The 17,225-nt window shown below is 33.8% G+C and overlaps 3 protein-coding genes across 8 annotated transcripts; all 3 read right to left on the reverse strand.

Annotated features, from left to right (window-relative positions):
• Positions 1 to 2,136: 2,136 nt before the first annotated feature.
• Positions 2,137 to 2,997, reverse strand: LOC107888188 (uncharacterized). Its single transcript, XM_016812305.2, has one exon. The coding sequence runs from the start codon at positions 2,635 to 2,637 to the stop codon at positions 2,302 to 2,304; it is 336 nt and encodes a 111-aa protein (XP_016667794.1). The 5' UTR covers positions 2,638 to 2,997; the 3' UTR covers positions 2,137 to 2,301.
• A 1,478-nt stretch (positions 2,998 to 4,475) lies between these two features.
• Positions 4,476 to 7,609, reverse strand: LOC107887380 (ACT domain-containing protein ACR4). 2 transcript variants are annotated; one of them, XM_016811591.2, is made up of 8 exons: positions 7,160 to 7,609; positions 6,692 to 6,764; positions 6,560 to 6,605; positions 6,365 to 6,479; positions 6,216 to 6,283; positions 5,538 to 6,128; positions 5,327 to 5,431; positions 4,476 to 5,111 (listed from the first exon to the last, which is right to left on the reverse strand). In XM_016811591.2, the coding sequence occupies exons 2-8, from the start codon at positions 6,760 to 6,762 to the stop codon at positions 4,770 to 4,772; spliced, it is 1,338 nt and encodes a 445-aa protein (XP_016667080.1). In that variant the 5' UTR covers positions 6,763 to 6,764; positions 7,160 to 7,609; the 3' UTR covers positions 4,476 to 4,769. The 2 variants fall into 2 exon arrangements, with proteins under 2 accessions (XP_016667080.1, XP_016667081.1); XM_016811592.2 differs by lacking the exon at positions 7,160 to 7,609 and adding an exon at positions 6,891 to 7,128.
• Positions 7,610 to 8,180: 571 nt separating this feature from the next.
• Positions 8,181 to 10,902, reverse strand: LOC107887381 (translin-associated protein X). Of its 5 annotated transcripts, none has more exons than XM_016811594.2 (8): positions 10,728 to 10,902; positions 10,533 to 10,621; positions 10,003 to 10,082; positions 9,643 to 9,784; positions 9,416 to 9,565; positions 8,991 to 9,192; positions 8,649 to 8,751; positions 8,181 to 8,553 (listed from the first exon to the last, which is right to left on the reverse strand). In XM_016811594.2, the coding sequence occupies exons 1-7, from the start codon at positions 10,825 to 10,827 to the stop codon at positions 8,651 to 8,653; spliced, it is 864 nt and encodes a 287-aa protein (XP_016667083.1). In that variant the 5' UTR covers positions 10,828 to 10,902; the 3' UTR covers positions 8,181 to 8,553; positions 8,649 to 8,650. The 5 variants fall into 5 exon arrangements, with proteins under 5 accessions (XP_016667083.1, XP_016667082.1, XP_040951941.1 ...); XM_016811593.2 differs by having other exon boundaries at positions 10,533 to 10,642; positions 10,728 to 10,880; XM_041096007.1 differs by lacking the exon at positions 10,533 to 10,621 and having other exon boundaries at positions 10,728 to 10,878.
• Between the last annotated feature and the right edge of the window lie 6,323 nt (positions 10,903 to 17,225).

A 17,225-nucleotide genomic window follows, 5' to 3' on the forward strand; every position in this document is an offset into this window, starting at 1 on the left:
CTAATGTTCTTATATCAATGTGTTTGTACAAATATGGTATTTGGGTTGGTAACAAACACTTCATAACCCATTTCGGCCACGGATACGGGTTATAGGGGTGTTATAGTACTTGCCATTGCAGTCATGAATGGGTGGTCACTAAGACAAGTGAATGTCAATAACGCCTTCCTCAATGGTGACTTAGCCGAAGAAATTTACATAGATCAACCACCTGGGTTTGAAGTTCCATGCAACAAAGGACAGGAGTTGGTTTGCAAACTGAACAAAACAATATATGGTCTACGCCAAGCCCCTCGTGCGTGGTTCCACACTCTCAAACAATATCTGATTGCTCAACTCTGTTTCTATGCATCCAAAGCTGATTCTTCTCGGTACATTCGAGAGTCTTCAGGCAATGTCTTGTTGCTCATGGCCTATGTTGATGACATAGTCATAACAGGAAGTTCCAGTAAAGCTATTAATGATGTGGTGACTCAACTACACAGTAAATTTTCCCTCAAAGACATGGGAAGATTGAGTTTTTGCTTAGGCATCGAAGTCTAACACACTCCACAAGGGTTACTTCTTAGCCAAAGAAAATATATCTTAGAGATACTCCACAAAACAAGAATGGTAGGAGCAGCAGGTACACCTACACCCATGGTGAGCACTCCCAGGTTTGCTGTCTCAGATGGAAGTCCACCGTTTGTTAATGTTCATATGTATCGAAGTATTGTTGGCATGCTACAGTATACATGCATCACACGTTCAGATTTGTCCTTTTTTGTCAACAAATTAAACTAGTATATGAATCTTCCAAGTGAAACACACTAGAAAGTAGTAAAACGAGTTCTGCGGTATCTTCTTAGAACTATTGATCATGGTTTGTACTTGTCAAAAGGACAGTTTGAGGTAGTTTGTTATTCTGATGCTGACTGGGCCTCGTCATTTGAAGATCGCCGCTCCACCACAGGGTATGTTGTGTATCTCGGACCGAATCCTATTGCATGGTGTTCCAATAAGCAGGCTGTCATGTCTAGATCCTCATCTAAAGTAGAATATCATAGCTTGGCCAACTGCGTTTCTAAACTTTTGTGGGTAAAACAACTGATAGGAGAAATTGGAATATCGATCTCTCAGCCACCAGTGGTCTGGTGTGACAATACCTCGACAGTATCGATAGCTGCAAACCCTACACACCATGCCAAAGTAAAACACATAGAGATTTATCACCACTTTGTACAAGAGAAAGTTCTCGATGGTATGCTGTAGGTCAACTATGTTCCATCGTCGAAACAAATTGTTGATGTCTTTACCAAACCTATCACACCCATGCAATTTGCATCGTTTCGACAAGCTCTTCAAGTGCTATCAATAGATGCTGCTCTAAGAAGTTCAAACATTGAAGAAACCAGGAGAATGTTAGACTAACAGTTATTTTTGCTATTCCATTATTTTGGTTAAGCAAAGTAGTTAATAGTTAGCAGTTAGAGTTTAGTTAAACTGTTTGCTAATTTTCCTATATAATATGTATAACACCTTTGCGTAAAAACAAGTTTTTCAAGAATAAAGATTTCTTAATTAGATTATAGTAGTTTTCACTTCATGTATAACTTCAACAGACACAAGAAGAGAGGATAATTGTTTTTCTACTTAATTTTGGTAAATTTGTACATATGCTTCAACCATTTATAATATTTAAAGAATCTTCCCATAAATATTTTAGGTTATAGAAATTCTAAGTTTCAATATTTGTGAGCACAAATGCTGAAAAAAGGTTTTAGGAATTTTTGCTTGATAGTTAAATGGTAAAAATTGGGCTAGAAAAAAGTGAAAGTTTAGGCCCATTTTTTCATAGAGGCCCAATTTCTTGTTTGAAGTTTGTGGACTGTTTTTATCATCTGCATGGTGCTTATAGATGGTTATTGGCCTATTTATTGCCATTTCTCCTCCTTACATTCGCTAATAACTATGGGTTCATGAACTCAACAGAGTGTAAACAACAAGAATGTATGATTCATTTCCACCTGTTTTTGCTATGATCAAACATCTCATTTTTTGTTAAAAAGATATTGAAGCTTTTCCATATTGTGTTCTTCCAATCTAATGATTCATAACATATACGAATTATTGGTAGAGTGATATAAACCATTAAAATCAATGAAATGGAATGCTTCTTCAAATGCTGTTAAATACATGAGTTTTAGTAAACAGAAAGAGTATCAGAAAATATATAGTAATGACAATCCAATGTGAAACACAGGGAAGACAAGATAAATCACGTATTTATAACAAGGAATCCTTAACACCTTTCACAGAGATTTATGGTGCTGTATTCCCTTCTTGATGGAGATAAGATGATTGAAGCAAAGTAGGCAAAACAAGAGGTGATAGTAGAGGAATGGGATCTTTGCTTTGATAGAAGGAACTAAATGAAGTCGAAGATGTTGCTGCTACTGCTACTGATGATGATGATGATGATGACTTTAAATTGAAGTCCATTGCTTGTGATGGTGAAGCCTTGCCATCAGCATTAGGCTTAATCTGCAAAGGACGAGGGGCTCGTCTTTGAAGCCTGCTCAGTGGCCTTCTAAATACCAGTTCCTCTTTGTGAACACAAATTTGGAACCCTGGGAACTCACTATCAGATTCTGCCATTGTCTCTCCTATCGGTTCATCTCTATCATATCCTTCCCTTCCTTACTGGATCTTAAGCATTTAAGACACGCATTTTTTTTTATATATCCATATTTTATAGATCTAAGATACTGTAACCCTTTAATTAGCATATGCTTTGCTTGCTTGCTTCAGAATACAGTATGCATATCCATGCTGTGTGATTCGCAAGCATGAAATGGCACATCATAGGAGTGCTGCAACGTGCAACATCTCTTGAATTAACTCTATAATTTAACTCCGCAATGAATAAATTATTTGGTATATGCTTGAGCTTAGATCCCAGTCGGTCAGTCATACATGTGGAGAGATGGGTTTCTGATATATTGCTTAATAAGTACTTCCATTTGCCTACATGTGAGGGAGGAATCAATGCACACATTTAGTGACAAGATCCTCAGAAGCACATGATACATCAACAGTTTAATTAAATTATTAATTTCCAAATGTTCTTTTTTTTTTAATTTATTTTCCTCCTCTGGTCCAAGACCTTCTAACCAAGGTTTTCTGTGATGGATGTCAACACGGTCAATTGTGATAAATAAAACAATCCGAAATCATAAAAGTTATTTGAGACCAGCACTCCATGTTACTGTTAACTGGTCTGGGGTATCAGTTCTAAGCACATCTATTTAATCTTTTCCCCTTGTTCTGTTTCTTTCAAGATGCATGAATGCTGCTAATTCTTTGTATGTATGTACGTACGTACCTATGTATATATATACTTAGCTTGCAGTTGCAGACTGTTTCCTGTCAGAGAAGACCACTGATTCATGTGCCTGTTCTTTACCAAATAAAAGTAAAATAGCAAAGCAAGTTCAAAAAAGAGAAGAAAAAAAACATAGAACATGTTGGTTTTTTATTATTTTAAGCTGGAAGGGGAAAGCATGCTTTCATGTTTCTACTCTTTCAACTTTTACATCAGAAAAAAAAACTGTTTATTTCTTTTTTTAAAATTTTGAAATGAACGTACATCCAATGAAAATCAGTGTGATATACTCCTGCAGACATCATCCTTACATTTGCATATGTAACAATGTTATGCAAGCCATGATGAAATTGGACTGCTGAAAGCGTTAAATGACAAAAGAGGTTTCAAAAAGGCAATCATGCAAACCTTACCAATTTAGCTTTTGTTGATGCCAATTACGTGGCAACTTCTTGGGGATTTATATTCATGTAATAATTCATTCTATATATTGACGTCAAGTCACAAGTGTTACTGTTTTCACATCAGATTTCATACTGATTTTGATTACTTTGTTTCATATGGTATCTAAAGTTATGATGTTGAGAAAGAATCCGAGGCACCACATGGCGGCACCCTGGTGCAATCGTGGAGTCACAAAAGTTTTGCTATGCTACTTTCATTTTCCTCAACAGTCCGTCAAACTGAATATGATCAAATTCACTTTCGCAAGGATTTGGGTGGAACATTTTAAAAATAAAATAAAATCATTATTATAAATATTGACATATCTTCCTTAATCAACTAATTAATCAATGATTTTTCACTTAACAAATATTGGTACAAGTTGGAAATTCAAGAAAAAATTATAAAAAGAGACCAAAACAAAACACAAAGCCGCCTTCCTCATTTGCATGTTTGATGGCAGGTTGTCACCCACAACCTTTTTTCTTGAAAGCAAAAACTCCCACTGCGAATTTCAATGGGGCTTTGTTTTTCTTCAAACAGTTGTACGTTTCATAGTCTTTACAGCTGAGACTGAGAAGCTATAGGTCAAATCAAAGATCCAATATTATAGTGAAAAATGTAAACTCGACTTGTCATCAATACAGTAAAAAAAAGATCAAAAGGGTTAAAACAATGAAAAGAAATTTATGTATAAAGGTCACAACTCATTTTGTCATTTCCTGCATTGGTGGATCCAACTTTAGGTTGGGTAATACACTTTAAATAAAGGCTAAAAGAGGGGGTGAGTTGGGAATTTTACAGGCCCTTCGGTTTCTATCTATGGCTTTCATTTGCCAGAACTGATAAAAATGGTTCCTAGACTGCAACAGCTAAATGAACAAAGATCTACCGTAGAATCTAAGCTAAATGGGCTTTGATTTACATGTGGAATGATGAAGATAAAATATTATTATACTCATTAGGAATAAGACCTGACCAAGCTGAAATTCACAAAAGATCTTGACTTGAAGAGACCACCAAATAGGAACCTAGTTGGAGATTCCTGAGAAACTGATTTTACGTCTTCAGGGCTGCCTTTAACTTTTAGTATGGTCTGCCCAATCACTTGCCGGATGAATTCTATGGTCTTGGCATCGACAGGATACCCCGATGCATCCCGAACATAGAATGTGTTAACAGCTTTGCCATCTTTGGTTGTCACTTCTGCTCGGCTGACAGTGAGGCTATTCTCCCTGAATATGCGAGTGACATCAGATAGCAATCCAACTCTGTCTGTTGTGCAAAGTTCTAGCTTCAACCCCTGGAAGAAGAATTAATAACATTATTAATGAAAGGAGCCCTTCAAAGCAGCAATAGAAGAGCAACAAAATATTATCAGCAATCCAGGCAAGTAATAGCATAATATGATGTTATGAAATGCATAGTTTAGGTAAAATAATGTGATTGTCTGAAACAAAGCCAAGAACATACTCCCAGCTTGTGTGTGTACATATATAATATGAAGAATGCACCCACCTCAGATACCCTTCTCTTAATTGCCGCTTCAAGACACTGAGTTACTCTTTGTCTCTCTGCATCTGATTTAACAGGAGATCCATCTATATGACGAATGTAATATTCCTACAAACACAAGATGTAACGCACAAGTAATTAGAACCGCATGAAATCATACAAAATCGCAGACTCATGAGAAGTGACCATGTAAAGAAAGAAGAAAGCGCACTACCTGATAAGACTCTGGCCCCTCGGTATCAATTTTTGCATGAAACACTACATACCCCATGTCGGTCAAGGTGCAAACGGTATCAAAGAGAAGTTTTGGTCTATCTTTACACCTAATGGTAACCACTGAATAGTCCTTGTCATACCAATTCACAACATCCACATTCGGCCTTTGCCTGTCCTCCAAAACATCATCACCGGTCTGTTCATAATCCCTGTCCGCAAACATCATTTGGTGAAGCCTTCTATCAGTATGTGTGACCGAATGAGAAACTATGGTTTTGGCTAAACTAGATTTGTTGCTTCCCTTAAGTACATTGCAAAGGAGTGCCTTTATCATAGATAGCCTTTCTAGGTCGGTAATTGATGTTCCTGTTTCCTCATCGGTCACTTGCATCACAGCTGCAGCACGGGTGTTATGTGTCCATACTTCGGCATTCACTACATTGCATTTAAGATGCTTAAGGACCGCGCTTAATTCAGATAGCAACCCTGGTCTGTCGCTCCCTGTTAACTCAATTTCAGTGTGGTCCATTGTTTGCTTCACCCCAACAGATCTCATTGCAGATGTGAAGCAAGATTCTGGCCCCAGAGACTGAAGACAAAACGCACAAACAATCAGGTAGGCATGTAAAAAAAAAAAAAAGAGCAGGAAAATCAATTACAAATTTGAAGTGCTTACCTTTGTAATATAATCTAGAATACCTTCATCTGTGATTTTGTTTCCATCTTGATTAGTAACATTAAAAACTGGTATTGCAAAAACCAAAAGCAAAAAATGAGAATCAATTTACTAGACAAGTCCAAAAGTAAGAAGACGAGATATGTTACCATCCATGAACCAATTGCCATCAGCAGATATGTAGGCTTTATTAATGATAAGGTTAAGATCAGTCAGGATTTGTACAACTTCAAGAAGGATCCCATGTTCGTTTGCACAGTCAACCTGCATTATGATATGGGATAAGTATCAAAAGGTACCATTTAAAAAAGAAAGAAGAGAAACACAAAATCAGACGGCCATACCCTTATCACAGTTGCATTCTTGCAAGCTTCATTATCAATCACAACCCTGACAAGAAAAATAAGTCAATATCACTTGATGTTTCTCAAAACTCTTGATCGAAGTACAGATAACGAAGATAATTTTTAGCTTACCTGGGCGGATTCATTCTTCTAATGAATTTTTCATATTCATCACCCATGTCATGTGAAAAGCTCATGTTCATCTCTAGAAACGAGAAAACAAAAATCAGCCAATGAAAGAAACCAAGGGTAGTACTTGGAAATAAGAGCACCAATGAGAAATCAGAAAGAAAAAGGGGTAAAAAAAATGCAAAACCTTAAAAAGACTTACTTTGGGCAAGTCAAAAATAAAGGAATTGTTGAAAATGAAGAAAAAGAGGAGGGGTGAGAGAGAAAGAAGGTACAAGTATTCCCATTCTCCACCACAACAAAAAACATTGAGAAACTTGAAAAAGAAGTAGAAGAAAATCAAGCACAAAGACCATAGCATAAGATTCTAGCTCTAAAAACACTGAAAATTCTCAATGTCAACAAAACCCACAGTGTGGAAGAGAGAATAAAAAGGAATAAGACAGAGGAGATAGATCAAAAGGGGCTTACCCAATATAGTTTCTTTTGAGAAATTTGAGATCTTGGATTAACCAATGTTCCTCTCTTGCTTTTTTAATTCTCTCTTCAACAAGAAAAAAGGGTATTGTTTACTCTGTCTTTGCAATTATATGAATGATCTGAGAATCACAAATGTAGAATGCACAACTTTATTTACATACTTTAAAAAAAATAAAAGGAATCTTTAGAGCCCCCTCCTCTGAATACCCCACTCTCATTAAGGTAACAAAACATTAAAAAAAATTACAAAAATAATAATAATTCATGAATCATGAGAATCAGATACACCACGACACGATACTCGAAAACCTGCGAGCTCTAAAAGCAAGACTCGCCCTTTTTTTTTTCTTTTTTTTTCTTTTCTAAAAAGTTGCTGCCTTTGATAGAGAAGGGCGTAATATAGCAAGGCTGCATATTATAAAAGAACCAGGGATGGGATAGGATAGGATAGGAGGGAGTGCTAAGATGCGCTTGTTTTATTTATTTATTTAGAGAGTAATTAAATAATTAAGTCACGTGTTTAAATTAGGAGGTTAAGATTTAAGAGGCGGTTGATCTCCCAAGGTGTGTGGATAAAACTGCGGTTGTTTTGAATTAGCTGTCAGTATCTTTCCTTGGTTTTTTAAGGTTTTAGCTCTAAAGTAGATTTGTATTCTTTTATATGCTTTCTAGTATCTTCATCTTATTTCTTTTATATGCCACTCAAATACTTACACATAGAACATAAATACTTAGAGCTCACCGTCCATCCGTTAATGGATTTTCACCTTTGATCATGTTACTCACCGTTTTAGAGTTGAATTGATAAAATAAAATAAAAATCTAAATGACAAACTAATTCTACAAATTAGTATTTGCAAGATTTATGTAATTGGAAGAGCCCCAATTTGAAGTCTCTGAGGCCTGTCGCTTTGTTTCCAGGCCTTTTTTCCAAATAGACTGCTAATATGGTTTAAAGTCATGCTCTACCCGATGTTAAGTAGAGCTGAGCTGAGTGTACAAAAAGCCCAACTAAAGAAGCCTAGTTTTGCATTTATAAAGCAAACATGTTCTCACACAGAAAACAATGGATGTATCAGATTCCTAAATTGGTTATTCTGTCAACACATCTTTCAAAAGTTTTCTATTTCTCAGCTCCATTGTCAACTTCCCATCAACTAAAATAAGCAGATAGCCAATGGCCATATGAAAGATCTCAAAGAGACGATAGATGATTTTTAATCCCATGAAGAATTTGAAGAGTCTAGCATGCAAGTTAGTTACATCAACTTTAACAAAGTGCGGTCCAAAAATGCCTCAAAGATCTTCAATATCGGCGCAAACATTTCCTCACCTACTCCCAAACCTTTGAATCTTGAGCAGGAAACATCTCCTCCAGTCAACAACTGCAGGAATGAAAGTAAATGAAGCTAATGGTATACTGTATATATGGTGATTAAAACAATACAAGGCAGAAGAGGCTACGAGAAGCACAAGTTACTTTCATAATTCCACATCAGATACTCCCACTAAGAAAGAACTTGGATCGCTGGACCCTAGAAGTGGAATGTACTCTGATCCTCTCACACGAACACTAAAGCATGCTGCAAGCAACAAAGAACCCATATAAGAGATCCAGCAAAAGAACTTTCGTGTGGGTACAAGTTTTGCGTGAATTACTGTCAAGTCTCTTAAAACTCTTAGGTATTCATAGCACATACAAAAACAAGAAACTCGTGGAACTCTTGGCATCGCATATTCATTAGCTTAATGAAGAAATCTTTCATAATATGCTATGAGAAGATTTTGTATTTAAGGGCAAGAAAACCAGCTTCAATATTACCATTCTCTATTTTCACAACACTTTGGAGCATTGTATCCATCTTTGTCTTCATGTCAGAACCGTCATCCATAAGTGGGACAAGAAGAGTCAATTCTCTGTAAATATCACGTACAAACTGGCATATTCTCTCAGAATATTCTACTTCACCATCAGATATTCGACCAATTGCTAACCGCATCAGTTCTCCAGTCAAATCTGCTAGCTGTAAAAGAAGAGTAAACATTCTTCCATCACAATGCACATTGTGTGAGCGTATGTGTTGGTTCAGTGTGTCAGAGATCTGTATGTATGTATGCATGTATGCTGGGAATAATAAGTAGGCAATATTTGAACAAAGGATATAAGGATATACAAAAAAATTAGCATCAAATGTTTTCATCAGCCTCTGCCTTCAAAAGTAAATAGCATAATATTCAGGCATCTACCCCTAAGAGATAGTCAAGGAGGTTAATTTGCAAAGGCTCGAGAGATGGATCACTCAGTGGCAGTAAACTAGCATTTATCTCATCAAGATTCAAAAGAGTTCCGGTTTGGCAGAATTTGAAGAATGTTGCAGCTTCAACGTACTCTTGTACCTGCCAAGAAACAAGCATGGTAAGTCAACTCGGTAGTTTCTCTTTGGCACAAAACTATAAGAAGAAAAAGATGAAACCCCCGGAGAGTATGCTCGCCGTAGCTTCCAAAAATCAGTCCCCTGCAACTCTTTCACCAGTCGGGAAATATGCTGATCTCTCACTGCAGCTAAATCCTTTTCGGCCTTTTCCAAAACTTCCTCTCTGTTGGCTTTACTGATTCTGTCATCAAGATTAAACCAAAAGCAAAGTAACATATCATATGAACTGAATTAAAATAATTCATTTAACCGTACAGGTAAAGAAAACAGAATAGTAACTGACTGCAAGTTGAAAAACGTATTTGAATGAACTATTTGCAATCAAGAACAACACAAATAGGCAGCAGCAATAGTAAGTAAAATTATCATCATTGAAATCTTGAAAATCGGCAACATTACCTGTGCACCTGAAATATGACTTTTTTACTATTCATAGTTACATCACGACTGGCTTTTACAATCCTTTCGCGTTTTTCATTCTACAAAAAACGATTTGTGTTGATTAGTCGGTGCATATAAAAGCATCTTCGGTAGTCAAGTAAATACATGCAAAAGAGAAACTCCATTATGCAAGGGAACTTTACAGCTTATACATGTAAGAAACTTTGAACGTTTTGGAGAACATATATCCACACATTGCAAGCATCCAACTACAAAACAAGCTTCACTGCTAGAACAAACGATCTTGTATCGATTTTGGGTCCACACTTTTTGTTTTTTTTTTTTTTCTCCAAGCCAGTTCGTGAGTTTATGGTCTATTGGGTATAATTAAATTTCATATTGTAGATCAAGATATTCACCATTTTAAAGACCTAAAATCCCATAAAATCTGAATTGTCATCTAAAATTGTGAGAGAAGTACTGCGAGCCAAGGTAAAAATAAGCAAAAATAAAAGTGAAAAATGGAGAAAAAGGAGGAGGAAAATTACGAGGGCATTGAGGTGATCAGCGTAGGAAGAAAAGGCGTCCTTGAGGGAGGAATGGGTGCTCATAGTTCTAGGTCTTTTAGTGGAGCTCTCTAACGCCAAAGCAGCATCATTTGGTTATTGAGGGTTTGGATGATGGATGTCAGAGCAAATAAAAGAGAAAAAAATAAATGAAGAAATAAGTTGGTTTAGTAGTACCAGAACGAGAGAGGCGGTGGGATTTGAAGTTAGAATTGTTAGCGATAATCAGCCACGATACTGATATCCTTTTGATTGCTGCCGATGAAGAACACAACATCTGTTTTGCCACCTAAACTTCTTGACTGCTCCGCGATCCCTTTTTTTTTCTTTGCACCAATTATTTTAGGGTAAATTTTACAAACAGTATTCAACCTTGATGCAGGGAGTAAAACAGTCACTTAATTTTTAAAAAATAATAAATCAGTCACTAATGTTATCAAAAAGTGACAAATCAGTTACCCATTAATATTTTCCGTCACAAGCTTAATAGGATAGCTGACGTAGCCAGTTAACTTGTTACGTTGGATGAGGTAAAGTTGAGTAACTGTTTTGTTTTTCGTCCTTCCTTTTTTGTTTAATAAATGGCCCAATATTTTTACTTTTAGCGTAAATGGCCCAATATGATTACACTTCTTCTTTTCCACCCCAATAATCTCTGTTTTCAAATATAGTGATCTGCTTCACCCTACCATCAATCTCTTTTATCTCCTTCTCTACCTTCTAATCTCTCCCCATCCAGATTCGAAGAGTAGGAAAAGAATTCAGAACATGAGACAAATGGGGTAAGATCTGAATGCTTTGGATCAACTAGAGTTGGGACTAGAGCTGATGATGGGCTGGGCGGCTCGGCCCGGCTTGGCTCGAAAGCCCGCCTGAAAAATGAGAGGGTTTGGGTAAAAATATAGGCCCAAAAAATGGGCTTGGCAAAAAAATGAGGCCCGTTTAGAAAACAAGTTGGGCCTCGAGTAAGAGTTTTTTGGCCCGGCCCAAATTATATATTAATATATTTTTTATTTTATTTTTAATCATTTTAAATTTTTAATATAACCTTTTTTATTATATTGTCAATTTGTGTATTGTTTTAAGAATTGTTTTAGTATTATTTTTATTTGTCTTAATATTTATTTTTATGTTTTTAAATATATTTGATTTATTACATTTTAAAATTTTTTATTTAATGAAATAAGCCAAAAAAATTAATATGGGTCAGGCTCGGGCTTAATAATTTTATTTCGGGTCGGGCTTGGAGCCCGGGTCTAGTAGATGGACCTAAAATTTTATCTAGGCCCGGCCCAAACCCGGCCCGGCTCATGATCACCTCTAGTTGGGACAAATGAGGACATTACTATATGGAGCTATTATTGGTGCTTGTGCCAAACTACTTACCCATTTGAGGTTGTGAGAAGATAATTGCAATTGCAAGTCCAGGCAAGCAAAATAGGCGTACTGGAAACTGGTCTAAAGATTATTAAGCAATGAAGAATTAATTCCCTGCTTGCTACAAGTAAATGGATAAGCTTTTAATAAAATCTCTTGAATTGTTTTTGAAAAGCTTTATGCTAATTATTGCTCTATAAATGCAAACATAGGGTTAAACATCTTTGGGGACTTCCAAATTATTTGGAACTTTTGATAAGAATGATTCAAATATTTGTCACCATCTTTGGGAAAAAGACAAAAAAAAAACCTTTCATGTCAGTTCACTGAAATGTGCTTGTATTGCATCCAAATGAACATTCTCATCTTAAAAAGAACTCTTTAGTAGTCAATATTGGCATTTGTAAGGGTTTCTTTTGGTTATATGAGGAAATGTTACAAATCAATAAAGTAGAGGGTTATCAAGAGGATAATAGAGAGGAAGATCGAAGTATATTTTGGAAAATAAGATTGAAGCTTGCATCACTGTCGTCGCTGCAATCCACAACCTCATGTTGCTGCTGAACCACTCTAGAATTTTTTCTCTTCTTCTTCTCCTCCTCTTCTTCTTCTTATTTTCTTTTCATTCTTCTTCTTTTTCTTCTTCTTCTCTACTTCTTCTTTTTATTTTACTGCCCAACCCAGCTAGAGTTTTAAATTGGGGTCGTTTACATAGTAGGATGATAGGTCATCTTTCCGTTATGTTTGTAATAGAAAATGGTTAAAAAGATTGATTTGTTATTTTTCGAAAGTTGAGTGACTGAATTGAAATCAGTGTGACTGTTTTATCAGTTGCATCAAAATTGAGTGACTGATGGTATAATTTACCTATTATTTTATTTATTTATATAAAAAATCATATTAAATACTAGATGTTTAAAAATAATATTTTTTTGAACTAATTAATAACAACACATGAAATATATACAATATTAAAATAAAACATATTAGAAGCTTATCATATATATATATATACGCACATGAAAATTACTTATTTAGAATACAGAGTTGTGTTTAAAATTAACATACAATAAATAATGGAAAGTATAGTTTGGAACTAATTAATAGTAACACGTGAAATATATACGATGTTAAAATGAAAAAAGAAACATAAGTGCCTTATATGAATAATGACCTTGGTTCAAATGATAAATGAAAATTATTTTTATGCATGGTGTTCCTAATTCAAATATTAGTATAGATAGTTTTTTGAACTTGCTAAACCATTAAGAGTATGTTTTGTTCATTGTAATGGAATAAAGTTGTAATAAAATGTTATTTTGTGGGAATGGAATAGAGTTGTAATAAAATGGAATGAGTATTATAATAATATTCTTATATTTAGTTGGATGGAATTAGTATTGTAATAACATGAGAAAAAAAGATTAAAATTACCTATATACCTTTAAATAATTTTTTTTTGTAAAAATATAAAATAGTCAAGATCAAATAATTAATATACCCTTTAATATTTTTTGAAAAATATTAACCATTCAAAAATTTTGTTAATTGAGTCTTAGCTCAATTGGCATGGGCATTAATGCTAATATAGGAGGACATGTGTTTGAGTGCATTAAAGCGCAGTATCTTCTAATAGTTTTTCGTAAAATATTGAAATATTAAAATGACAAATATACCCTCTAATATTTTTTTATAAAATACCCAAAATGTAACAACAATAAAAACATTCTTTAATAGAATAATATATTTTTTTATCAAATTTAATGTTCTTGATTGTATTTTAGACAACATACTAAATCCACCAACCTTGTGGGTGAATGAAGTAGGAAACTAAAATCCCAAACTTCATGACGCAGAAATTTTGGATCATATACATACAACACTTCATTAAAGCCTATATAAATATGGAACCATATAGATTTTAAATTATATGCTACATGCAAATAGTATATTAGGAAGTTGATAAACCTAAACACACTATAGAGAAAAAAATCCTATGTTGAAATGTGTAATCATTTTATACGTAAATACATGTGTAAAATCATCTCTACCATTGCCTCAAGATCATAAAAGAGAGAGGACATTTTATACAAGTTTATATAACCAACTATCTATGTTTATAGTTGCAAGTACAAAAAGTTACAATTTGATATGGCATGCTTCGATGCCATAATATTTGGCTTATAATTTTCACATACAAAAAATGACAACCTTCTATGGCATACTTTCATGGTTTTATTACAGGATTACATATACAAAAATTTATATTAACCCATCACCACAACCATAATCTTTAATGGGTAGAAATAAATCTTCTCATCCATGTTAATTGCATAAAAGGTGTAGACTTAACAAGCATGAGCATTGGATGATTAGGAATTTTGTTCAGCGTAACATCATGTTCATCCTCTGTTAATCCTTCTATTTTACCTAAAGCCACATAGAATGTTTGTGCCTTTTCTTGAACGAGTATTTCAGAGCCAATGCTCTTATTTAATTCAAGGCCAACTTGTCTAATATTATCCCCTAATAATGTGGCAGCATCAATAAGTGAGTTCATCGACTGTGTAGTTGAGACATCCATCTCATCTAGGGAAACATTTGTTTCACATCCTTTATTATTTCTTCCTTCTTCATTCATCTTTTCATTAGCAACTTCCTCATCTTGTAATTCTTCAACAATATCAACCACTATTTCTGCATTTTTCTCAATGGCTCGATCTTTTACATATATGGTAGTAAGTTATTCATAAAAAAGGAAACTTCTTATTCTAAATTGTTTGGCTTCTTTATGACTCTATTAAAGAAAAGAGAGAGAGAGATAAAGTTCGTTAGCAATATATATTACATGGATATAAGTAAGGCAACATAAGAAAATAAATGCTACATAAATCTTACACTTGTGTATGATTTTCACACTGTATCTTTGGCAACAATCATTTGTTTATGTTCAGCCCAACCAATGCCACTATTTTTTTTCCCTCTTAACATATCATAAATGATTGTCCAATTTTTTTTCAATTTCTAATCCTTAATTCAAGTTTAGGCTTAGTTTTCAACTTAGCATGAGGTAAAAGTTTGTTCATCATTCTTATTCTTTCCAATTCTTTGTTCATCATTTTTATTCTTTCCAATTCACTCAAGTATTTGCATTCAAATTCCCAATATTATGCAACTTAACCATATATGAAACCAAGGCAACATCTTTTTCCAAAATCCATTTCTTTTTTATTCCTCTAGAATTTTGGAAAGAAGTTATAGATTGTGAGTAACATGACATTCTTTTTAAAATAATTGTAAGTTTCACTTAATAGAAAATATTCATAACAATTATTAAAAAAAGCAAGATAACGTATATTGAAACACTTTCATAATCACAACAATGATAATTTACATTGTTTGATAATACATAAACCAATACAATCAAAGTTAACATAAAAGAGATAATAAAATTAAACTCATAAATCATAAACACAACATCAAAGACAACTATAATACATATAAATTCATATAAATAAAACTTTAAGCCAACTCATTTCTTGATGTTTGGCATTCATTAAACATTTTATTTACTAGTTTCATCCTTCAATTTGTCCATAGATTGGTTGAATGAATATTGATTATATTCGGATCATCTTCCTCAAAAAAACATTACTATTTAAACCTTCTCCCAAATCTGCTTTAATAGGATTTGAACTCATTTTTGCTCAAATTATGAAGCAAGCAACAAGTAATAATGATTTAGTTATGTACTTTTATAGGATAAAATGATGGACTTCTAAGTATACCTCGTCTAAGTTTTAATAATCCAAAACACCTTTCAATGACATTTTGTGTTGTTGCATGTTTCATATTAAAACATTCTTCTAGAGTACTTGGTTGGTGAACTTTGCGCCATTCATTCAAATGATACATTTGGCCCTTAAAAGGTGTAACGACCCAATAGTTAAGGGTGTCAGAAAGTGTATTTCCAGGACTCCATACCTGTAAAATGGACCCGTAAATATTTTTATTAAATATTTACGAGGCTAGCTTAGTAGCTAATTAATTTTTGGATTTGTAAATTTCTTGAAATTAGGAATTATTAAGGTACAAGGAGTAAATCGCATAAGGGTTAAAAGTTGAATTATAAATTAAAATAAACTAAAGGGACTAAAGTAGCAATTGTGCCACTTAATGGGCTAGATAACACACATGTGTATATTATATATATGTTATATATATTAAGTAATAATAAAAAATAAAATGAAAACAAATTAAATGAAATAGAAAGAAAGTGGAAAGAAAGAGATGAATGCATGCAAATTAGAAAAGAAAGAAAAAGAAAACAAAGAAAGAAAAGAGAGAAAGGGGTTCACGACTAAGGAACCTAGGGGTTCAAATCCAAATTGGTTAGTGCAATTTAATCATTTTCTCATAATTTTTACGTTTTTGGAATCCTGATACCTAGGGCTGCCCAACCCATGTTGTAATTTTTAGTATTTTTCAAGTTTTTAGATGTTGACATTGTTGAATAGTTTAAGTATTAGGAATTAAATAGATAGATTTTAAGTTAAAAGAGAAAAAATGATTAAATTGTAGAATTAATTGTTGATTTTGAGCAATAGAGACTAAATTGAGAAAAATTCAAAATTATAGGGTCGAATTTGAAAAGAAGAAGCTAAATTTAGTTAGAGTGAAATTAGTATAAAAATATAAAGTTAAAGGTGAAGGGTAAAAACTAATATCGATTTAGGGACTAAATTGAAGAATAAGCAAAATATAGTGTGAAAATTGAAAATTAATGTGAAATTGAATTGTGTAATATTAATGTAGTTTAATTGTTTTATTCCGTAGCTAACATTGTACCGAAATTCTCGAGTAAAAAGGGGAAAGATAAAATTGACGTCGAATAGCTCAGAATTCATAGTTTGTGTTTCTATAATCCGAACTAAGTTATAAATTATTGCATTTTGAATTGTTGCATATGGAAAGCATTTGAGGTGAGTACTTTTGTACTTTCAAATTGAATTGAATTAATAGTTGATTTAAATGGATTGATTTGGCATGTTATGAATTTATTGAAAATATGAAGATTGAATTGAATATATGTTTATATGTGATAATGTGTATATATGTGAAATTGAGACATTGGTTGTATTGAAAAGTAAAATGAAACCCTATTAACTATATCAGGCTGAGTCAGATATAAATGGCATGCCATAAGATAGGAAGAGTTCAGAGATTACTTCGACCTCAAGTCGATGAGGCACTAGGTGCCAATTTGCTTCCGTTTAACCAATGAGACACTGGGTGTCA

This window comes from Gossypium hirsutum, chromosome A03 (assembly GCF_007990345.1).
Source record: "Gossypium hirsutum isolate 1008001.06 chromosome A03, Gossypium_hirsutum_v2.1, whole genome shotgun sequence".
Classification (NCBI taxonomy): domain Eukaryota; kingdom Viridiplantae; phylum Streptophyta; class Magnoliopsida; order Malvales; family Malvaceae; genus Gossypium; species Gossypium hirsutum.